The 21,942-nt window shown below is 45.4% G+C and overlaps 1 protein-coding gene across 1 annotated transcript in view; it reads left to right on the plus strand.

Annotated features, from left to right (window-relative positions):
• Positions 1–1,445, plus strand: part of LOC146193575 (uncharacterized) — a 39,597-nt gene extending 38,152 nt beyond the window's left edge. Inside the window, exon 4 of the mRNA XM_084600585.1 lies at positions 1,267–1,445. Coding sequence (XP_084456711.1) covers positions 1,267–1,445 — 179 coding nt within the window. The remainder of the gene's footprint in view (positions 1–1,266) is intronic.
• Positions 1,446–21,942: the final 20,497 nt, after the last annotated feature.

Raw genomic sequence — 21,942 nt, forward strand, 5'->3', positions numbered from 1 at the left:
GTGTGTTTGTGTTTCCTGCCGTTTCGGGCAGCCGGCCCGCGAGGCGCGCGGGCGGAGCGGCGCCGTACCCAGGGAGGGGGGACCTTTTCTTGTTTTTGGGTTACAGTGTGAAGTGTCCCTGCTTGTGCGCGTTATCTATTTTGTGTCTTTCTTGAGGGGCGAGGGGTCTCGCGCATCGGAGGGCACTCTGCCGTTCGGTGTTTGGACTGGTGGCTAGCGCGCCTGGCTCCGAACTCCGTCGGCGGACCCCGTCGAGCGTCCGTTGGGTGTTGTTTTTCTTATTTTGTATGTGTAAAGCGCGGTCGTAAATCTCGTGCGCGTCCTCGAGAGTGGAATGCCAGTGGTGGAAAGGCCGGGGTTGGGACGCTTCGGCGAACTGAGCCTCGGCTACGGTATTCCACGAATCTGTGTGAACGGGGGGGACACCAAGGACGTTTTCACGGAAACGGAAAGCGCGCGAAAACGACGAGGTGCGATGGGTGGCCCGGGGAGTTGCAGCCCGAACGAAGGAGAAGACGGACGTTCTCCCGTACGCTCGCTTGGGACGACGGACTGTCCTAAGCCGGAGGGCGACCCAACTCTGTGTTTTATTTGTTCTTCCTCTCAACTGTGCTGTGTTTGTTCATCCATTCAACCTATTAGTTTAATTAAATCAGTTTGTTAATTTAATTCGGCCCATTGAAATTCTTTCGACGAAGCAAGGAGACGGGACCATTACCAACAAGAAGAAGAAGAAGAAAAAAAAAGGAACTTCAAGAAACATCTTTAGAAGTTTACTCATATTTCGTTTCGTTTATTGGGTTTAATGTTGGCAGGTGATTTAGAATACGACGTATATCGCAGTGGAAGGCCGCCGAAGTTTCGAAAAACGGAGGCTCCTCAACATGTAGTGACATCGCGTAATACATGAGCGCGTTGGTTTTCGCCTAAGACGAAAAGCAGCCGCCGAGGCTAGCATCCTTTCAATCAGCAGTCTAGATTTAAAACCACGGAGACACAGCGACAAGGCTATAATACATATTTTATCCTTATTTAGAGCACTGTTTACACCCTTTTCAAACGAGACGACACATTTCTCAGTATAGAGCTCTCATTGTGGAATGAGTACATCTTGCTTTGTGATTTGGTGCATATACTGACCGACAAAAAAAAAGAAAGGAGCGAAAGCGTACACAAGATGGTCAACGTGAATTTTCTATCCCCTAAGAATTTTGTTTTCCTTTTTTTGTTCCCCCGCCCCACTACCATTTTCTCTCAAAACCTCAGCGTTCTTCAAGGACACGCTTGGCTCGTACGACAACTTCTACCGTGTCTTCGGAGCGGCCAACTGCACCGTGGCGGTGCTTTTGTCATTCCTCGCCTGTCGGGACAAAACTCGCAGACGGGCCTGGACAGTAGACAAAAACAACGCCGCATCATCGAAAGGCTGTGCTGGGACTCCTTAAGGATTATCTGCGAAAAGAAGAAGCGTTGAGGGGACGCGCCACTTCACAGGCGCTGCACTGAAGTGCGTTGAATTCGTAAACATTGTCAGTGTGTCATCGAGACAAATGGTTTTGTTTCGGCCGAACCTTTGAATAATTTTATGTGAAAACTTCTTTTAAGGCAAAAGAGTGTGATACGTTAGCGACCATGGCATTCCCCAGTTTGAAAAAGGCAGCCTAATACACTTCACTCCGCGCTGCTACGGATAAACATTTCGGACAGTGTATTATGAAATGGGCTATGACAAAAATATTTTATTCACTATCGAAGTTTCTTGTCAGCGTGAAACCTTTTCCAGGGCTGGCACAATGCCTTCCTGGCTGCTGCCTTACTTGGGGTTCCAGATATATGTACTCGTTCAGTGCGTATCTGCCAGGATTTGTGCTACATGTCTTGCGGCCGCTTTTTCTCAGTTCTGTTCGTCGTCCCTCTCTCTATACGTAGTCTACCTGGCTGCTTCTGGGACATTTCAGGACGCTGCTGTCAGCTTTTTATTGCGAAAGCAGTACTGCGTCAGATCTAACCGCATGTCGCTGTATGCCATTTCCGGGTCCGTGTCCGTGGTAGCCCTCATAAAAAAAATCAGCCTGCACTGACGTCTGAAATCACGTTACCCCTATACCACGGGCAGGAGCTGCCTACTCGGTTCGCTGCTTTTGTACGGGAGGGTGATATCAGAATCAGCCTACCAGAAGCGTATTACCGTTCCCGGAAAAACTGCAGCAAAGCAAGTGCCGGGTGCGTCCCTCAAAAATAAAACGCAATCTTACGTTTGTTTTCAAGCATGAAGTGCAGTGCGGAAATTCAAATGGCATATTATTAAGATAGATTTATGGATTGAAATTACTTACTGTAAAGAGCGTAATACATCGGTGGCGTCCGTCGCGCCATCTTTGCAACGTTGAATAAGTTAACTTGAAAAATCATCATCATCATCATCTGCCTGACCATATACCCACTGCAGGGCGAAGGCCTCTCCCATATTTCTCCTCTTAACCCATTTCTGTGCTAGCTGCATGCACTTGCCCCTGCGAACTTCTTAACCTCTTCCGCCCTCTTAACTTTCTGCCGCCCCCTGCTACGCTTTCCTTCCCTTGGAATCCAGTTTGTTACCCTAAGCGACCATCGGTTATCCTCTCTTCGCCCTACATGTTCTGCTCATGTCCATTTCTTTTTCTTAATTTCCACTAGAATTCCGGTAACTTGAGTTATTTCTCTGACCCACTCTGCACGCTTCCTTTCTCTTAATGTTACCCCTACCATTTTTCGTTCCATAGCCCTCTGGGTTGTCCTCAACTTCAGTAGAACTCTCTTGGTTAGCCTCCACGTTTCAGCCACATAGGTGAGTACAGGCAAGATGCAACTGTTGTATACTTTCCTCTTGAGCGATACCTGTAAGCTGCTAGTCATAATCTACGAGTACTTGCCAACTGCGCTTCATCCCAATCTTATTCTTCTTGTTATTTCCTTTTCGTGGTCCGGATCTGTGGTTACTACCTGTCCTAAGTAGACATATTCGCCTACTACTTCCAGTACTTCGCTACCTAATGTAAACTGCTGTTCCTTCCCGATGCTGTTGAACATTACCTTAGTCGTCTGCATATTGATTTTCAAGCCTACTTTTCTGCTTTTCCTGTTTAGGTCATCAATCCCGAGTTGCTTAGCCAGGCAATGTCATCAGGAAATCGCAGATTACTGAGGTATTCTCCATCTACACTTGTCCCTAACTGCTCCCATTCAAAGTCTCTGAATACTTCCTCTAAGCAAGCAGTGAATAGTACTGGGGAGATTGTGTCTCCTTGACTAACACCTTTCTTTATGGAAATTTTGTTACTTTCTTTATGTAGAACTATGGTTGCTGTGCAGCCACTATATAAATCTTCCAGCACTTTCACGTACGGCTCGTCTGCCCCCTGATTTCGCAATGCCTGCATCACCGCCGAGGTTTCAACTGAGTCAAATGCTTTTTCGTAATCAATGAATGCTATGTATAAGGGCTGGTTATATTCCGAGCATTTTTCTATCACCTGATTGAAGGTATGGATGTGAACGATAGTAGAGTATCGTTTCCGAAACCTTGCTTGATACTTTGCTTGATTGCTGTCTAAGGTTGTCCTCCTTCTATTAGCGATTACCTTAGTAAATACCTTATACGTAACAGGCAGTAAGCTGATTAGCCTGTAATTTTTAAGGTCCTTAAAGTCCCCTTTCTTGTGAATGAGGATAGTGTTTGCATTCTTCCATGGTTCCGGTACCGTCAATGACACCAGGCACTGCGTATACAGGGTGGCCAGTATTTCTAGCACGATATCTCCCCATCCTTCAGCAAATCTGTAGTTATCTTATCCTCTCCAGCTAGTTTCCCCCTTTTCTTAGTTTCTAATGCTTTCTTGACCTCGTCCTTCGTCACTGGCGTAACGTTTGGCTGTTTTTCTCTACCGCCAATCTCACTACAGTCCTGACTACTTTGGCTACTGTAGAGATCTTTATAAAACTCCTCGGATACTTTGACTATCTTGTCCATATTCGTGATGACGTTCCACGCCTTGTCCCTTATCGCATACATCTGGTTTCTGCCTATGCCCAATTTTTTCTTCGCCGCCTTAAGTCATCCCCTGTTCTTTACAGCATGCTCAATTTTCTCCATGTTATACTTCCTTATATCGGCCACCTTGTGCTTATTGATAGCTTTGATATCTCGGCCAATTCAATCTGGTCTGTTGGATTGGAGGCTTTCATACTCTGCCGTTTCTTAATCAAATCTTTCGTCTCCTTCGACAGCTTACCGGTATCCTCTCTAACTATCCTATCGCCTACTTCTACCACACACTCGGTATGATATCTTTGAAATTATTGTTCATTGCTTCTAGGGTAATGCCCTCCCTCTCACCGTTAATTCGATGATGGGTTTCTTTCTTAGTAATCTGTTGCGTTCCTTCTTCAGATTTAGGCCAATTCGGGACCTCACCATCCTTTGGTCATGGCATCGCACTTTCCCTATTACCTCTACATCTTGCATAATGGCGGGGATTGAAAACACTATGAAATCAATTTCATTTTTAGTTTGCCCGTCAGGACTTTTCAATGTCCATTTCCGGTTCTTGCGTTTGCTGAAGAAGGTATTCATGATTCCTAAGTTATTGCGCTCTGCAAGCTCTTTTAACTCCCCCCTGCTATTCCTAGAACCAATGCCATAGTCACCTACTGCCTGGTCTCCTGCCTGCTTTTTCGTCACTTACTGCCTGATCTCCTGCCTGTTTTTTCCCTACCTTGGCATTGAAGTCGCCTATTAGTAGAGTATACTGCGTCTATACTTTTCGCATTGCCGATTCTACATCTTCGTAGAAGCTTTCAACTGCCTGGTCAACATAACTACATGTAGGTGCATAGGCCTGTACAACCTTCAGTTTATACCGCTTATTAAGCCTAATTACATGCCTGCCACCCTCTCATTAATACTATAGAATTCATCTGCATTACCCGCTATATACTTATTGACAAGGAAACCTACTCCAAGTTGTCGCCTCTCTGGTAAACCTTGATAACATGGTACATGCCCGTCCTTCAGTCCAGCATATGCCTCATTTTGCCTCCTAACCCCACTAAACCCTATGACATCCCATTTCATACCCTCTAGTTCCTCCAATAACACTGCTAAACTAGCTTCACTAGGTAGGGTTCTAGCGTTAAACGTTGCCAAGGTCAATTTCCAATGGCGGCCTGTCCAGCGGAGCCTGGAAATATTAGCACCCTGCGTCACAGGTCTGACCGCCGCCGTGGTCAGTTGTTCCGCAGCCGCATGGTGACTGAGGGCCGGTGTTTTATGGAGCTTATCTTGAGAGGTTGCGGTCGGTTACTGCACCAGGGTGGCCAACTGCTATTCTGGTGAGGAAGTGCGTTGCCGGAGGTGTTCACCGGCATCAGGTCGCACCCCAAACCTGTTTAGGCAATTCCATCGACACGCGAATGTTTTTTTTTCTTTCTTTTATCCGGTGGAGAATTGCATGGCACCGGGATTTGAACCCCGGTCCTCTTGCATGCGAGGCGGATGTTCTACCGCCACGTCATGCGGATTTAGGCCGCGGCGTAAATCCGTAAAAAAAAAAAAAATTTAAAGCATGTTACAAGGCGGTTGTTGCCGAGGGTTGTCGCTGAACGCCACCTAAGGGTAACATACACTCACTGAAGACGGGAATTAATTACGATGAAAGTATTTGATGAAAGTATTTGTATAGTACAACCGTTGTCATACTGCCACATGCTGGCTGCGTTCGCGGCGGCTTTTGCTCGTATTAAAAGCAAAAAAATATCGTATTGGGCTACCTAACGGGGAACATACCTGTTTATCCATTGCGCCACAGAAGCGATCGGTAGTGCGCATCTTTAAATGTGCTGTTTTTCTTTTTTACTCAACGTACTAAAAATGGCACAACAGATGCAACCAGCATGATCAGATGATTACTGCAAGCAATTTTATACGATCAAACTATTTAATTGCGTATGCAATTTATTTTATGCACTGCAATGTATACTAAAAAAACGTATGGCTTTACTGACTTCCTTTTTGTTGTGTTTTATTTTTTAGTGACTCAACCCGGCACTTCCGTTGCTGCAGTTTTCGGGGAATGGCAATACGCTTGTCAGAACCATTTGCAGTCTCATTTGCCCAACGACACGCAGGCACGTAGGTGAATAACGTATCAGGAAAACGAAGCTTCCGCCGTTGCTTTCGCAATTCAACTAGGGTTAACCAGAGCTAAGCCGCAATTAATTTTCCCGCAGTAAGATAGCATCCTCCTTTACCAACTGACAAATCAGTCGACCTTGTACCTACTTACTTTCCCTGCTGCATCTTTCTTCTCATGCAGTCTCAGCCTAAAAACTTGGTTACGCAATATTTAAATAATAATTACATTTAATACGCAGCTACCTTATGGACAGATTCCAAATTGTGCAGTTTTTCTAAGGCCATTTCTAATCCAGCCGTTATTATATGTGGTATTCACAAGGACTTATTTTAGGGCCAATCCTTTCCCTTGTATTATTAATGACCTCCCAAACGGTCTCCATAACTTTATTTGTATGCTCTATGCTGATGATACGACTAATTTCGCAGTGATATCGATATTTGTAATCTTGCATAATAATAGGTGAAGATCTTCATCAAATTTGATTGTGGTGTGAAATAAATTTACTTCAGATTAGTCCTGACAAAAACTAAATTCGCGGTGTTTCATTATAGCAGCAAAAAAAAAGTAATTACCCCACAGATTCATTTTTGTTACACGCGTTATTAAAGCATCAGACCCCACCATTTTTCTGGGGATTGTCCTTGACTCTATTTCTCCGCCCATATTCGACCTGTAACATCTGAAATGGTATTGGAATTCGCGTAACAACTAGAACACGGCATTATTTTTCACTGCATATTCTTCTCTCCCTTTATTATTATTTCATACATAGTCATCTCATTTATTGGTTGTCATTGTGGTGAATTGCCTAGCATGCACCTTACGTTCCTTCGTCATTTGCAAAATCAAGCAACTTGATCAATCACTTTGGCCCCACAAAGATAGGCTACCTTAAATAGGCGCTGTAAGGTAAACATTCTTCCTGTCGACCTTCAAATTAACCTTAATTTAATGCTACTTATCTACGTGCTAGTAATACTGAACTTAAACTAATTAATTGTTTTGACCTCCATCTACTTTCAAACGCTATGATAAGAAGATATTCAGGAGAAAATAACCACTTCTTCCAAACATCCGCACTATAGGTATATGGTAAGCAAACATTGTTCTTTTTAGCAATATTCGTCGGGAAATCTTTACCCACTCACTTGAAGTTACTACACACCTCATGCTCATTTCATCAGTCCTTGAAGAGCTACTACCTACGTTATCATAGTTATTCTTGTCCTACCTGATGCTAGTCCTGATATATTATGTCCTTTTGAGATGAATTTCGCTTCATGTTGCTTTTACATTGTACTTTGCCCTATCCCATTGATAACATCCCTTTCGTCTTTTGTTATTCCTTTAATAGTTTTGATGACTGCTATTATTGTTTATATTTGTTTTGTATACTTCTCTATGTACACGGTGGCAACAAATTTTGTTAATACATTTTAGTGCTAATTTTATTTTATACGATTAAGTTTTTTTGTGCTCTCCTTGCGCCTCTATTGTTTTGCGGCCTTACCTTTGAAGTTTAACTGATACATTAAATAACAGGAGGTTCCCCTTACGCTTATTATCTTCGGACCTCCTTCTGTACAGTTTTATTGAGGTTTTCCCGTGTACCACATGAATAAAAATTAAAAATTCAAGCCCAGTCAAATACCATAACCTACTACTGAGAGATCCACGAAAGGAAGGAAGAGGCAAGTACACGGCAAGGTGCTCATCTACGCCACAATAACGTTTTACGCAAAGTCGTACCGTTTCTGAACTTTTTCCCGCCTTTTCACTGAGCAGCGTTTTGCCTTAGGGAATAATGCACTGTTTATTCATGATTACTTGGTTTAGTTCATCTAATGGTGTTTCTGATGTTATTATGATGTCATTCGGGGCGTCACTGCGTTGGGACCCCATCTTTGCTGTGACGTCAAGCATTGATGCAACCAACACCAACGGCGCACAACACGGACGCATGGCCTTTGCAGTCCTAGCTGCCGAGGACAATAAGCAGGCATAGCGACGGGCAACAAGAGGGCAGAAATAAACAGTCACCATCCTCAGAGATTATCCCGGTTTTAGTAGGGGAGGCCAACCAAAGATACGGCGAAAGCAACTTGGTGAACAGAGTGAGCTGATTTCTGTAAGGCACTGCACACATATCCCCATGACTTTCTGGCGGGCCTTTCGCCTAACCTACCTTATGAGTGCACCGTATTTGTTGCCGCCCCTACAACTGCTTATACGGTTTTTAATTTGATTTGTAAAGCACTTAGCGGTTATGCAGGGTTGTGAATGTCTTCGAATATAAATTAAGCCGAGGAAGACCGGTGAGATTACGAGCTCATTGGAGTAAACATGTTGCTCTTTTCATATCTGAGAGAAAGTGTCGCCCATTGCTGCTTTATACTTGCGTATATATGTTCGTGCGTAGTCATCGTTGCATAGAGCGCACATTATATTGTGTTAATTCGCATGCATATAATTTGCATTTAATGTATATAATTTGTGCTCACATGAAAGAAAGAGTTTTCTTTCTGTCCTTACATGTAAGCTTCACTATAGCTGAGGGAAAATTTTGTGCAAGCATGTGAAAATAAGACTTACTCAAAGAATAGAAAGCATTCGATCTGTCGGCTGTAGACTAATTCCGTGTCACAAAGAGCGACGTCTCGAAGAAAGAGGCTTTTTCATTTTGTGCTACGGTTTTCCCTTACGTATTATGTTCGTATTCTTATTTTGCTATATCTATAGTACTCTTCTAGAGTTAAGTGGAGGTTTTCGTTTGTGACTACACAAAAGTCTAATGTCACTGCAGAAATTTTCCTTGTTGCAGCAGGTTTTGTTTGTGGGATCTAACATCCCAAAGTAATTCATGCTGTGAGAGACGCCGTAGTGAACTGCATCAACAATTTCGACCTCCTGTGGTTGTTTAACGCGCAAAAAGCACAGAACACATGCTCCAGCATAAAAAAGCGGTCGCCGCGGCAAGGATTCGATCCTGCATTTTTGGGCACGGTAGTCGAGGGCCGTAACCATTGCACCCACATACTGGGTTTTTCGCAACAGGTCCTATGTATATAATAGCACAAAAAGACTGTTGCGAAAACAGAGTGTTCTGTTGTTTCTTCGACCAAGATTGCTTTTCGGTGATAACGCTGACCGCACGTCCTGGCGAGAACAAGGAAGCTTCAATATTTTAGTCTTTATAAAAGACCTCAGTCTCGCTGTTTCTCCCACTTACAGCTCAGTAATATATAATGGCCAGACAAGAAATTTACGCAAAAGCAGAACTTCGACAAGCCTTCAAATAAAGTTTCCAATTAGAAGAAAGCAAATATGTGGTTGCACTGTGTAGTGCAGAAGCTAGCTTATGACAATAGCCAACTATGTAAATCTACTATTTCTTAGCAAAAATAGATCAAGGTGTAAAATAGGGGGCACGAAATCATAGCATACAGAAAAATAGGTAGTTCACTAGTCAAGGTTTCTGCAAGCTGACTTGTTATCTACTTCGCTGCGGGGTCATCACTAGCGGATGTATTTTATGTACGATTTTGCTTCAGAACTATAAAAGTACCAGATTTGAGAAGCGGCGAGTAAGATGAAAAAAAGTGAAATGATTGCCTTGCATACTGCCGCGTGCCTCTCGGAACCGAGGAAAAACAGGACAAAGCTGAGTGTGTGAGACTGATTCCTTCAAGGGACTGCTCCGTTGCCCTTGAGGGGTAGAACTCAGCAAAAGGGGAATCGTACCCGGCTGCTCCTCCAGAAAATGTAACGAGTAGAAGGCGGCAACGAATCAGTCCCCTGAGCGGATCAGTCTCACACACTCAGCTTTTTCCTCTTTTTTTTCTCGATTCCGAGAGGCACGCGGCATTGCTTCGTCCTCTTTTGCCTCGGTTCCGAGAGGCACGCGGCATTACCCCCCTCTTCGAAAGCGGCGACTCGACGCTGGGTGTGTGTCCTCAAACTACATGCACACAGGAGAAGCAGAAAACACAAAGCTGCACACGCACAAAAGATCACTCCCTCTCATAATACGCTTTCATCCGCACAACGTGAACAGTTTTAGCACCTGAGCGACGCCGCATTGAGGGTCGTTGACCCCGAGGAACAACTTCGTATGTCACGTTACTAAGACGCCGAATGACCCTGTATGGCCCAAAGTAACGGCGAAGTAGCTTCTCGGAGAGTCCTCGTAGGCGCACTGGTGTCCACACCCATACAAAGTCGCCAGGTTGGTAGTGAACGTCTCGGCGTCGAAGGTTGTACCGATTGGCATCACGGTGATGTTGAATACGGCACCGTGCGAGCTGGCGCGCTTCTTCTGCCCACTGCAGAAATATGTCGCCGTCCGCATAGGCATTTGTGGCATCGTCGCCGTGAATTATGGGCAGCATAGCGTCCGACATTGTGGTGACGGGACGACCGTAGACTAGCTGGAATGGCGTAAGACGCGTGGTCTCTTGTTCAGCCGTATTGTATGCGAAAGTTGCATACGGAAGGACTTCATCCCACGTGCGATGCCTAACGTCGACGTACTTGGAAATCATGTCTGCAAGCGTTCTATTGAGGCGTTCAGTCAGTCCGTTTGTTTGCGAATGGTAAGCAGTGGGCCTACGATGACTTGTGCTTGTAAGACTGAAGAGAGCCTGCATTAGTTCGGCCGTAAAGGCTGCACCGCGGTCAGTAATAATAACCGATGAGGCACCGTGGCGCAGTACGATGGTCTTGAGAAAAAACTGGGTTACGTCAGCAGCAGTTGCATGGGAAAGTGACTGTGTCTCAGCATATCGCGTTAAGTAGTCCGTTGCCACTACTATCCATCTGTTCCCTGATGCAGACGTTGGGAAGGGCCCAGAAGATCCATGGCCACTTGCTGGAAAGGGGCTGTTGGCGGAGGTATCGGCTAAAGACGCCTGCAGGCTTCAGAGGAGGTGTCTTTCGCCACTAGCAATCTCGGCATGTTCTCACGTAGTGCTGGACTGAAGGCAGCAACTTAGGCCAACAGTACTTTTACCGAATGCGTCCTAATGTTCGCGTGACTCCTAAATGACCAGCCGAAGGCTTATCGTGGCATGCATAAAAGATTTCCGGCTGGAGGTCGGACGGCACAACGAGAAGAAAGGTTTCCTTGTGCTGAAAGTTTCTCTTATATAGGATGCGATTGCAAATGTTGTAGAAGGATAAACCCCATGCGAAAGCACGTGGGAAAGCTACACCAAGGCCTTCGAGATGCTCAATAAGCGGGCGTAAAGAGGGGTCAGCCCGTTGACGCTGGGCCATGTAGGTTGTTGTGACTACACCAAGAAACGTGAAGTAGTCGTCTTCGCTGTCTGGAGGGGCCGCATCAACTAGTGCACGCGACAAGCAATCGGTGTCGTTGTGCTTACGGCTGCACTTGTATACAATCATAATGTTGTACTCTTCGAGGCGGAGGCTCCACCTTGCAAGCCGTCCAGAGGGGACTTTGAGGTTGGCTGACCAGCATAACGAATGGTGGACGCTCACAGCCCTAAAAGGGCGTCCGTAAAGATAGGGTCGGAACTTAATTATCGCCAAAACTACCGCAAGACATTCTTTTTCCGAGGTTGAGTAGTTTGCCTCGGCTTTTGAAAGAGAGCGACTCGCGCAAGCGATACCTTTCTTAGTGCTATTTCGCCACTGAATCAGAACGCCACCGAGTCCAAAATTACTGGCATTGGTATGAATATTCGTAGCAGCGTTTGCATCAAAATGGGCAAGTATCGGGGTGGTCTCCAGTCGCTGGCGTAACTCGTTGAATGTATTCTCTTGATCTTCTTGCCACGCAAAAGGGACATTGTCTCGGGGAAGAAGCGTAAGAGGCTTGGCAATCGCTGAAACATTTTCGACGAAACGCCTGTAATAGGCACAAAGTCCCAAAGATCTTCTAACTTACTTTTTGTCGGTTGGGCTTGGGAAGTTTTCCACAGCAGCAGTCTTGTCGGGATCTGGTTTCATGTCCTCAGCACTAATAACATGGACAAGAAAGTGGAGCTCCTAGAATCCGAAATGGCATTTCTGCGGTTTTATCGTCAGTTGGGCTGAACGCAGCGCCTGTAGTACCATTCGCAGCCGATCGAGGTGCTCATCGAAACGACGCAAAAATGATGACGTCGTCGAGATACACTAGGCACGCTTACCACTTCTGTCCAGAGAGAACGGTGTCCATCATTCGTTGGAAGGTTGCTGGCGCAGAACAGAGACCGAAAGGAAGCACTTAAAATTCATAGAGGCCGTCGGGGGTGACGAACGCTGTTTTCTGTCTGTCCCTGTCGTCCACTTCTATCTGCCAGTAGCCATTCTTGAAGTCAAGCGACGAGAAATATTTGGCATTACGTAACCGGTCCAATGCGTCGTCGATACGCGGGAGTAGGTATACGCCCGTTTCGTTACCTGATTTAACTTACGATAATCGATAATGACTTCGTCTTAGCTGGGCCCCTGTGATCCCCTAACGATAAAAAGATTTTTATTTTATTACAGCTCATATTTTCCTGAGGAGGAAGTGGGAAAATCAACAGCTGTTTAAGCTCCGTTAGATATTAAGTGCAGGGAGGTATTGCCAAGATCTGGCAACCTATGTATATATCTTATAAAACTTAAGTGCAGCGCTACCACAAGCTTATCTTTGCCTCGAGCAGTGAGAGGCCGTGTTGGCCAGCTCAGACACGGCCTCTAGATTAGGATCGTCGAGTGGACCACCCAAGCCGTCGTCAGCCATGGATTGATGTCCATTTACCACGTAATCGGAATAACGTTTTTTCATCCATTCACCATCCTCTGGTACATGCGCCAAGCAGACATGGACGCTATCCCCTCTCCCTACCGCTCTCCCTGCTCGGCCCGCAATACGAGTTGAACAAGCGAAGAGGAGCAGCGCAGGATGGATATGAACACAGAGAGGCACGGTGCTGTAAACAATGAACGTTAAAATCGGACAGCACTCGTCTATGCTTCTCCTTGTATCCTCTAGATCACGCTGTCTCTGTCAAGCCTCCTCTAATCCACAGTGGCACTTGGCTCTGAATAATGGGAACTGAGGCTACGACAACAGCTGCCATAAAAAGAATATTCTGGTAGAGACACAATGCAAGCAAGTGCATACGAAATCGGAGCACGAAGCCACAAAGAACAAGCCTCTCATTCGATACGCGTTAATGAAGCCCGAAGCGCGTGACAATCGAAAAATAGAGGCAACTGGCCAATAAAATTATTCTAAATCAACTTAACCAAAAAAAAAAACACGTAAGTACGTTATTACAAAGAACAATATTTAAAGTAAATCCAATAAAAGCGGCGCACATATCCCTGTCGGAAACACAAAGCGCCTGCCACACCGCTACATAAGTGAAAAGCGTTGACCCCAAGTACATCCGCGCAGCTGCGGAGCTCTCAGTCGCAAACACATTTCGTCGACCAGAATTCAAATCTTAGCCCCAAAATCTAAATTAATTAAAGCCGCAGGCCTCTTCACTGCTGCCGCAGCTTCGCTGCATCAACTTGACTGATCGCGCCAGTCAGATTTTTCAATTAAATTTTTACGAAGTTGGGGGGGGGGGGGGGGGGCACTTTCCTACTACGACAAGATTGTCATTGTTACGTCGACCGGGAAAAGTGTAGTTCTGGTCATAAACGTAAAACAAAAATATAAGAATTTCATTCAGTGGTGTGAAAGTACAAGAATAAGGAACAGTGCATATGTAGCCGTAATTTTTAAACGGTTACTTGGATACAGGTAACAGCACGAGTAGAAGGTGGCCAATCACGAAACAAATCGCTACTTGCAACTATTTATTTTTGTCAAAGATTGTATACATACACGATGCTATGCAAAGCATGCCCGCCACAGCAATGGTAAGACCATGCCCTGTTGCAGATTCAAACTCCTGAACAAAATTCGAAAACACTTTGGTGACTAAAGTGATGAAAGGCGAAATCTTGAGTGCTACATTCTACTACGCGACTGTTGTGCATATAGCGATGAATGCTGGTACAAGTAAAGCGAGCGACTACTCTTTCACATTCTGCGAGTGCATTTATTAAATAAATTCTGCTTGGCAGCGACGGAATCGCCCTCCTTGTATCTTCGCAGTTGTTCTACATTTACTGTAGGTTGGTTGATTTTACCGGGTGCGCGGCAATAATTAATCATTATTTACGCAAAAGTCACTAATTAGTTATTATATAACTAATTAGTAATAAAAGGTAATTAGGAACACGTAGTAATTTGTCGATAGCAATTATTTATTAGGTAATTATTTAGTAATTGATCATTTATTGGCATATGGACATATAAGGCACGCATTCACGCATACTGTGGTCGTGCTCTGTGATTGGTCCAGAAATCCATGACGTCATGCCGTCTCGACTAATTAGAGCCGCCACAAAAGCGTGACACTTTTGCTGTCGACAACGATGAGGCAATAAAGGCTTTCGCCTAAAAAAGTCAATCTTCCCTACAGAGTAACTGAGCGCGTACTAACGCAGCAGTCCTTAAAGGCCCACTGTCCACCCTCCGGTCGAACGTATTTTCATCCCCGGTGGCTGTGAGACTTCGCCCCCAGAACGCAAGGCCGCAAATGTTTTTGAAAAGAGTAGCTAATAACGCAGTTACAGCCACCCCAATCACCCGATTCTGTCGTGTTTCTCTCCTTCCGTTCCCTAGCAAAGGTTTTCCACTCGCCTACCCGGTTGTCTAGCCTAGACAAATTCCCTTTCCTCCTTCGCGTTTGGCGGGAGGTGGGGCGTGGCGCTCCACCTGCGCGAAAAAAAAAAAGAAAACGGGCGAGGGAGCGCGCGCCTCTGGATTCAGTTGGGCTGTGGCGTGGGAAAAGCGCGCAGCGAGCGGTAGACACTCATCCTTCAACCTCAGACAGCGAGACGGTCCAATGGACGTCGTTCGCGGGAACTACGTCATTACTGTGGCTCGACGGGCCGGCGCAGGAAACGGGGAAGCTGGCTTCCCGAAGGAGAGCATGAGAGAGCTTTGATTTGTATTTTCGTTGCTTTGCGGCGGGCGTGTCACTGTATCATTTTGCACAGACTATATCCGGTACCTGATCGAAACACTTGGCTCCTTCGCCTAAAAGGTCCTTACCTGGATAGTGGCCCTTTAAGGACTATCTTCGTTGGAAACGCCACAATGATTTAACATTCCCTTCCCCCACCTTTCATTTCCACAATAAAGTTGTACTGTCCTTCCCCTTCTGTCCTTTTGTTTTCGTATCACATCGAATTTCCCGGTTTTGCTGCTCAGTTACATTGTGAGTAGAGGGCCGCTACAGGTTCCTTTATTCACCTGTTTGAAACAGAACAACGGTGGGACTGAAACAAGAACAAAAAGCGACGTAACGTTACGGTACTGGCACCAACTATCCACTGAGATAGTTGGTGCCAGTCCTGTTAGTTTAAATTGCTTCTTGTCCTTGTTTCATTCGCGCCGTTTTTCTGTTTCAAAGATGTGGAACCAATTAGCGCAAACCAAATATACTTACAGCATGTTTCTTCGCATGTGCTTGTACTCTCTTAGTCTCTTGTTTAGGCACCGCAGCGCGTTTTGCGTAGGCACATTCACACTTCCGCGCAATTCGTTTAGATGAAATTTCCATGACAATACCTATTTGAGGTAATGAATCCAGTTTTATTTTTTCCTGCACATCCCAACCTGTTTACTGCAACGGACAACATAACCTGAATGTCACATTCAGCTGTAATCTCCTTAAGCCTGCATGTGTCGTTTTTCTTTGCCTTTCAACAACTGTGGTTTTTCTGAGCAGTTTTTCTGCGATATCAAATAGGAACTACCCTGAATACCCGAACGGGGTATTATATCGCGCACTCGCATCCAGCAGACTCTTGCCCATGGCTAAACATTAATGCTGAATCGCTCATCTATGAAAGGCCCATGAAGCAAAACCAATTCGGTACAGTGACCACTACTTGGTGAGTGCCACATTTAAAAGAAGGCAGCTTAAAAGCAAACCTATCTGGTAAATTTGGAAGGTTAATGTGAAGCCAACCTAATTTTTCGTCCAATCCTCCCCTTTGTTAATCATGTAATAAATAAGCCCATCATTTTAAAAATCGACAATTAGGCTAGTTGCTGCATAACCAGTAAACACTTGATGCCTTGCCTGTGCAAATTCTTTGTTCGTCCTGTTCATTTGGCGCTCTGTATCTACTACCCCTTATTTTCCCTGCGTCAGTTTAGACACAGCTGCAAACTACATGTGCATAACTATTTTCCAACTACCTGTTAAGATTGGAATTCTTTATCCGCGTCATTAACCGTCATCAATGGTCCCAATGAGTTTAAAACTGTCTTTACAGCGGAAACTAAATACGCATTGTACTTGCATTCATTAACTGAATTACTATGCTGTTTTTGTGCCCCGCTTGATATTACTGTCATCAATTCTTTTATGTTTTTTGTTGTAAGAAAGTTATCAACCAGAACATTTCTACGTTTAGTGTTTGTCGTCTTGTTTTAATTATAACCTTGTGTTTGACGCATTATAACTATAGTCGCTTTGGCGTCATAAAACTGAATACAATGCAATCTTGTTTTAATTGCGCTGGAAGTTCTTTTTAATATGAATTACCCTTCTCTCTGTATTGCACTTTGTATTCTGAGGATTAAACAAACTCCACGCCTGCTAAGTCAGGTAACCGAGGTTTCTGGTCACAGATGTAGGCGTGGTTTCGAATTGCAATTCTACCGCATTTCTTTTCTGTCATACTTCGAGAACGCCGTGTAGTGCTGCAAGTAAAGTTACGCTGGTAGAATTGTCAGGATGTCCGAGTGGGACGAAGAAGAAGAAGCTGTTCTGTGTGGCTGTCTAAAAATGCACTTTGCTTGAAACAGCGCATCAGCCGTTGGCCGAGGTCTTCTGGCTTCTGAAGATACTACATACTCGTGCAAAGTTGTCCTTCCTCGACTGCCTGCTGGTAATGTAGTCCTTAACGTTGTCTTCCTGCATGCTGACCTTATGGGTCGCCCGTAAGAAGCTTCATACTTCGGAGAGGCCCTCGCACAAAAGTATGACCTCTGGGAAATTTTGTGTAGCGCTCAATACCAAACGAGCCACGTGTGGATGGTTACCTGCGAGAGTAGCAAGCAGAAGCTTGTTAACAAAGTAGAGATTCTTGTCAAAGGCCTCAGGTGTATGGTGTTTGACTCGAATACAAAGAACGTCAAGGTTAAGCTCCTTTAGCTTCCCCGCTATATGTAGCACCGGAGGATTATGGAAGCTTTAGAGCCTTATGGAACGATTCAATCTGTGCAGCATGAAAAGTGGCGGTACCCAGGGATGGAGAATATGAAAAAGGCGAACCGTGAAATCTCCGTCACGCTCAAGTACCAAGTGTCAGCAAGCACGATTCCTCACACTCCTAATGTTTATGGGGGCAGGCATTAGTTTTTATTCCAAGATCTCCACTGTGTCTCCAATATATTCGGGTTGAATATGTACGGCGCCAGTGCCGCACGCGTCGATGCACACAGTGCCGGCACTTCGGACATGCTGTGGAGAACTATGTCTTGAGTTATGCTGACAGGCAGCGTTAAGGCTAGTAGTCACGAGAACACGTGGCATCAGAACACAACACGGATGTGTCAGAGGTTGTCGATGTGATCGGTTAGCAAAGTCGTGAACCCCAAATTAATGGGGACCAGAAGCCTTCTGCACGTCATGTCAACACAGAAGAATATGCAATGATTGGCCATGTAAAATCTGAATCTGCAGAGGAAAGACCGCCGGCCCCGCGCCTGCCTGTGAGTGCCACTCAGAGTGATATGCTTGCTGCACAGGAAAGGCCTGTCACCAAAGGACAGCGTTTGGATAAGCCTCCTGTGAAGTCAGTGGAGACGATACAGCCAGCGGATGGTCGCCAATCCTCCTTCATCGCTGATTTTCCTTCGTCGTTGGAGGGTAACAGAGAGCCGTGTCTGGCGTCGATCTCTGGCGTGTCCGGTTATCTGTCGGCTGTGAGTGTGGCTGCGAGTGATGTGCTCCACTCGGGTTCGTGGGCAAGATTGGCACCAAAGATGGCGAGCATTGCAGCATATCATGTCGCTACAATTAACGTTAGGGGTATGCGTAATCGTCGGAAGCAACAGCAGTTAGGGCATCTTTTAAAGAAATGGAGCTTGTCTGTAGCAGCAATTCAGGAAACAAAGTTGTCCTCTGATGAATAGACAGAAACGACTCTCTAGCCGTTTTTGCCGGAGTATCACATTATTGTTAGCCACGCTAGAGGCTTATCTGGAGGGTGTGTGCTATTCCTGGCAGTACGCTAGAAAAGACACCATGTCTTTTTGCATAAATGGCGAGGGGCGACTTATATGCTGCCACCTCACAATTTCAGGTGTGCAGTGGCGAATTATTTGTGTTTACGCGCTCGTAAAACAGCGAGAAAGAAGACTTTGCTTTTTGTCATTAGTTGACCATTTATATTGTTGGGAGGTTTTAATTGGGTTTGTAGGGGTGCGGACCAATCAGTGTCATGTAAAAGATATGGGTGTAGGGCTGCATTACTTACTGATATCGCTTGTGAATATAATCTTGTGGATGTGGGACAGGAAAACGGCGACAGCATTCATTTCACTTGATTCCAAGGGAAGGAAAGCGTAGCAGGGGGCGGCAGAAAGTTAGGTGGGCTAGTGAGGTTAAGAAGTTCGCAGGGGTCAAGTGGATGCAATTAGCACAGAACTGTGTTAATTAGAGAAATATTGGAGAGGCCTTCGCCCTGCAGTGGGTATAGTTAGGGTGATAATGATGATTCATTTCACTCATTTTCAGTTTTCCTTTATTGCACGCTGGCAGCATTTACGCTTCTGTAGGTACGTTATCGAGTGTGTTTAGTTGCTCTGGGCAGCCCATCTTCAGCATCAACTGCATGGTGTCTCGTCAAATAGGGAGGTACAGTCGGCATATACTTCACCCTCGATGGGATCTGTGGAAGATGGATAACTCTCTGCTCTCGGATGAAATCTTTCAGCGTTCTATAACTACTTGTTTAAAACACATATGGTAACGTCATGATCTGTCAATTCCAAAGTAGGACTTTGTTTAAACCGGAGACCAAACACTTGGCAATTGAAGCCTCAGCAGAAATCGCGTTCTTGAAGAACCACTATATTCGTGAGTGTGAGCGCAATCTAACTGGGCTACATAAGCTTGAGAGGGTTAGCCCGGGTGCCTATGTCGAAGAAATTAATAACCTAAAAGCTGAGCTTCAACAATATGCGACGGAAAGAAACCAGGGGGATTTGATAAGATCTAGGTCCCGAAGGTTTCTTGACGAGCAACCTTCTCGTCGGGCCCTCAGTGATGAAAGAGAAAATGCTCTTGCGAAGGAAATATTGGAAATTCAGCATGGGGATTGCACATACAACAGTGCTCCTGGTATTCTTGATGCTTTTTTTGTGCTATTATCGGAAGCTCCTAGGCAGCTGTGAAGATCCAAATCAGGGTTCCGATTGCAATTCCTTGCGTTCAAAGTGGACGCATCACTTTGACCGATTTTAAAACAGCCATTTCTGGCTTTCAGAGCCACAAATCTCCTGGCTCAGATGGTACTAGCGAATTCTTTAAAAAGTTGCGCCTTGCCTAGCGTCTGTTTTATTGGACGTTTTTCAAGCACCTTATGTGTGTTTCCTGCCTCCCACTTTCTACGCTGGCCAATCAACATTAATTCCCAAAACGAAAACTACTAATCGGTTGAAAACGCTTAAAGGATATAGTCCAATTTCCCTCTGTGATGTTGATTAGACTTTTTTTGCCAAGGTTCTTGTTGTCTTCTGCAGATAGTCATTATGAACTTGATAGGTTCGCATCAGGTATATGGGATCAGAGGCCACAGTATTCAAACACATGCATGTTGCACGTTCAGTATTGGAGACAGTATCATATGAGACAGACCAAATACCTCTTATTCAAATTGACCTGGCGAAGGCATTCGATAAAGTTCGAAATGATTTCTTGTTCACGGTTTGGAGTATGCAAACAATACTGACGTTTTGCTCGAAGGCATAAGGCAGTGCTATAAGAACTCTTAACGAGGCTAATTGTTAATCTATTGCTAACGAAATCAATACCACCACAATCACCTGCTCGTCAAGGATGCCCACTGTCTCCATTGTTGTTTGCCCTATATCTCGAACCCCTCTGTCTCAACATAATTAAAAGCGCAGCTCTTCGTGGCTTCTCTCTGCCTCAATGTGAAGTAAAGATTTTAGCCTATGCTGATATTATCGCCTTCTTTCGTTATGACTGTACTTAAGGCTTTACATTTGACTAAACAGCTCTGCCTGTATCAGGCGTGGCTCTTAATTTAGATAAATCTAAGGGCTTTTAATTGGGTCATCGGGGCACTAGGCCAAGCTAGTTTGGTGGCATATGCTTGGACTGTAGCCCTCTTCAATACCTAGGGGTTCCGCTGCACCAAGTTCGCAACAGTGAAGTCTATTGGCATTCACAAATCATACCTATGCGGCAACAAATACAGGCTCGGATGGGTAGGGAACTCGCAGTGTTTGCTAGGGCACAGGTCTGCAACATATTTTTGTTAGCAAAGCTTGCGAAGGAATTCCTGTATTGTGCGAGGAGAAATATAAAAGTAATACACAGAATATTTGCAACATTCGTGTGGCGCTCACATTGGGAGCCAATGCGGCGTGGCAACTTGTTCCTTCCCCTAGAGTTTGATGGAGTGGGCCTTGTTCACCTGTTCGTGCATCAACTTGTTTCCCGTGTTTTTTTCTTTTTCAAATTGGCAAACAACCCGTTTCTTGTAGTTGTGCTCATTACGCGTCTCAGTCCTCATTATCCTTACGTATTCGCAACGACTGGGCAGGCCCGTGAGGGGCCTTTATGGGGATTACATAAGGAGGTTGCTGATACTTTCAATTTCCTAACTGTGCGCTTCTCATTAGATTACCTGTATAAGCTCTCCAGAAAAAGCAGATGACCCAATTTGTCTATGAGTCTTTGTTCCCTACACCATTGTATCGACAGCCCTATCTGTTGTGCTTTAGAGCATGCTAGGCGAATGTAAATTCAGGCAGCCGCAAAAACATTCTTTCTCAAATTACACACAGTGACGCTGGCTGTCGAGACATTTCTTCATGATAATATGTTTGGGCCCTAAACGGTAAATTGCCGTCAGTGTAACGTGTCTGAAACAATTAATCGTTGCTTTATTCTGTGTCGACATATGTTCTTTTGGGACATATTAGAACAAACTCTTAGCAAGGTTTAGTGCCTTGCTTGCTATGCGGGTGTCACGAAATCGGCGCACATTTTCATCAAGCCGGCACGGCGCGAGGCCCGCACGGCGTCGCACGGAAAGCTCGAGAAAAACCTCCTTCCCCTTTGTACGCGTCGCCGTCGCCCTCTTTCTCATCACACGGTGATGACGCGGACTCATCAGTCTGGAATACGCCAGAAAGTTCCAGAATATTCTACGGGTTGTGGCCAATGACGACGCGCGGCTCGGCGGGAGGAAAAGAGAGCGCTCTAACCAGCGAAGCTAAGTGTGTGTGTGCGCTAGCTTTGACGCGTGCTAACAGACAGACGCGGCGCGCCCTATTTTAAGAGACAGCGCCGCTTGTGTAGTCAGCCAGTCAGTCAGTTAGTCAGAGGTTGCGGCGTGTTCGCCAGTGCTTAGGCTGGACTCCCGGGGATCACTCGCTGCTGGCAAACCCACGGACCTGCAAGGGAGCGGCGCTCGTCTCGTATGGCGGCCACATCGT

The sequence above is a fragment of the Amblyomma maculatum genome, chromosome 4, assembly GCF_055883805.1.
Source record: "Amblyomma maculatum isolate TAMU_Amacu chromosome 4, ASM5588380v1, whole genome shotgun sequence".
NCBI lineage: Eukaryota > Metazoa > Arthropoda > Arachnida > Ixodida > Ixodidae > Amblyomma > Amblyomma maculatum.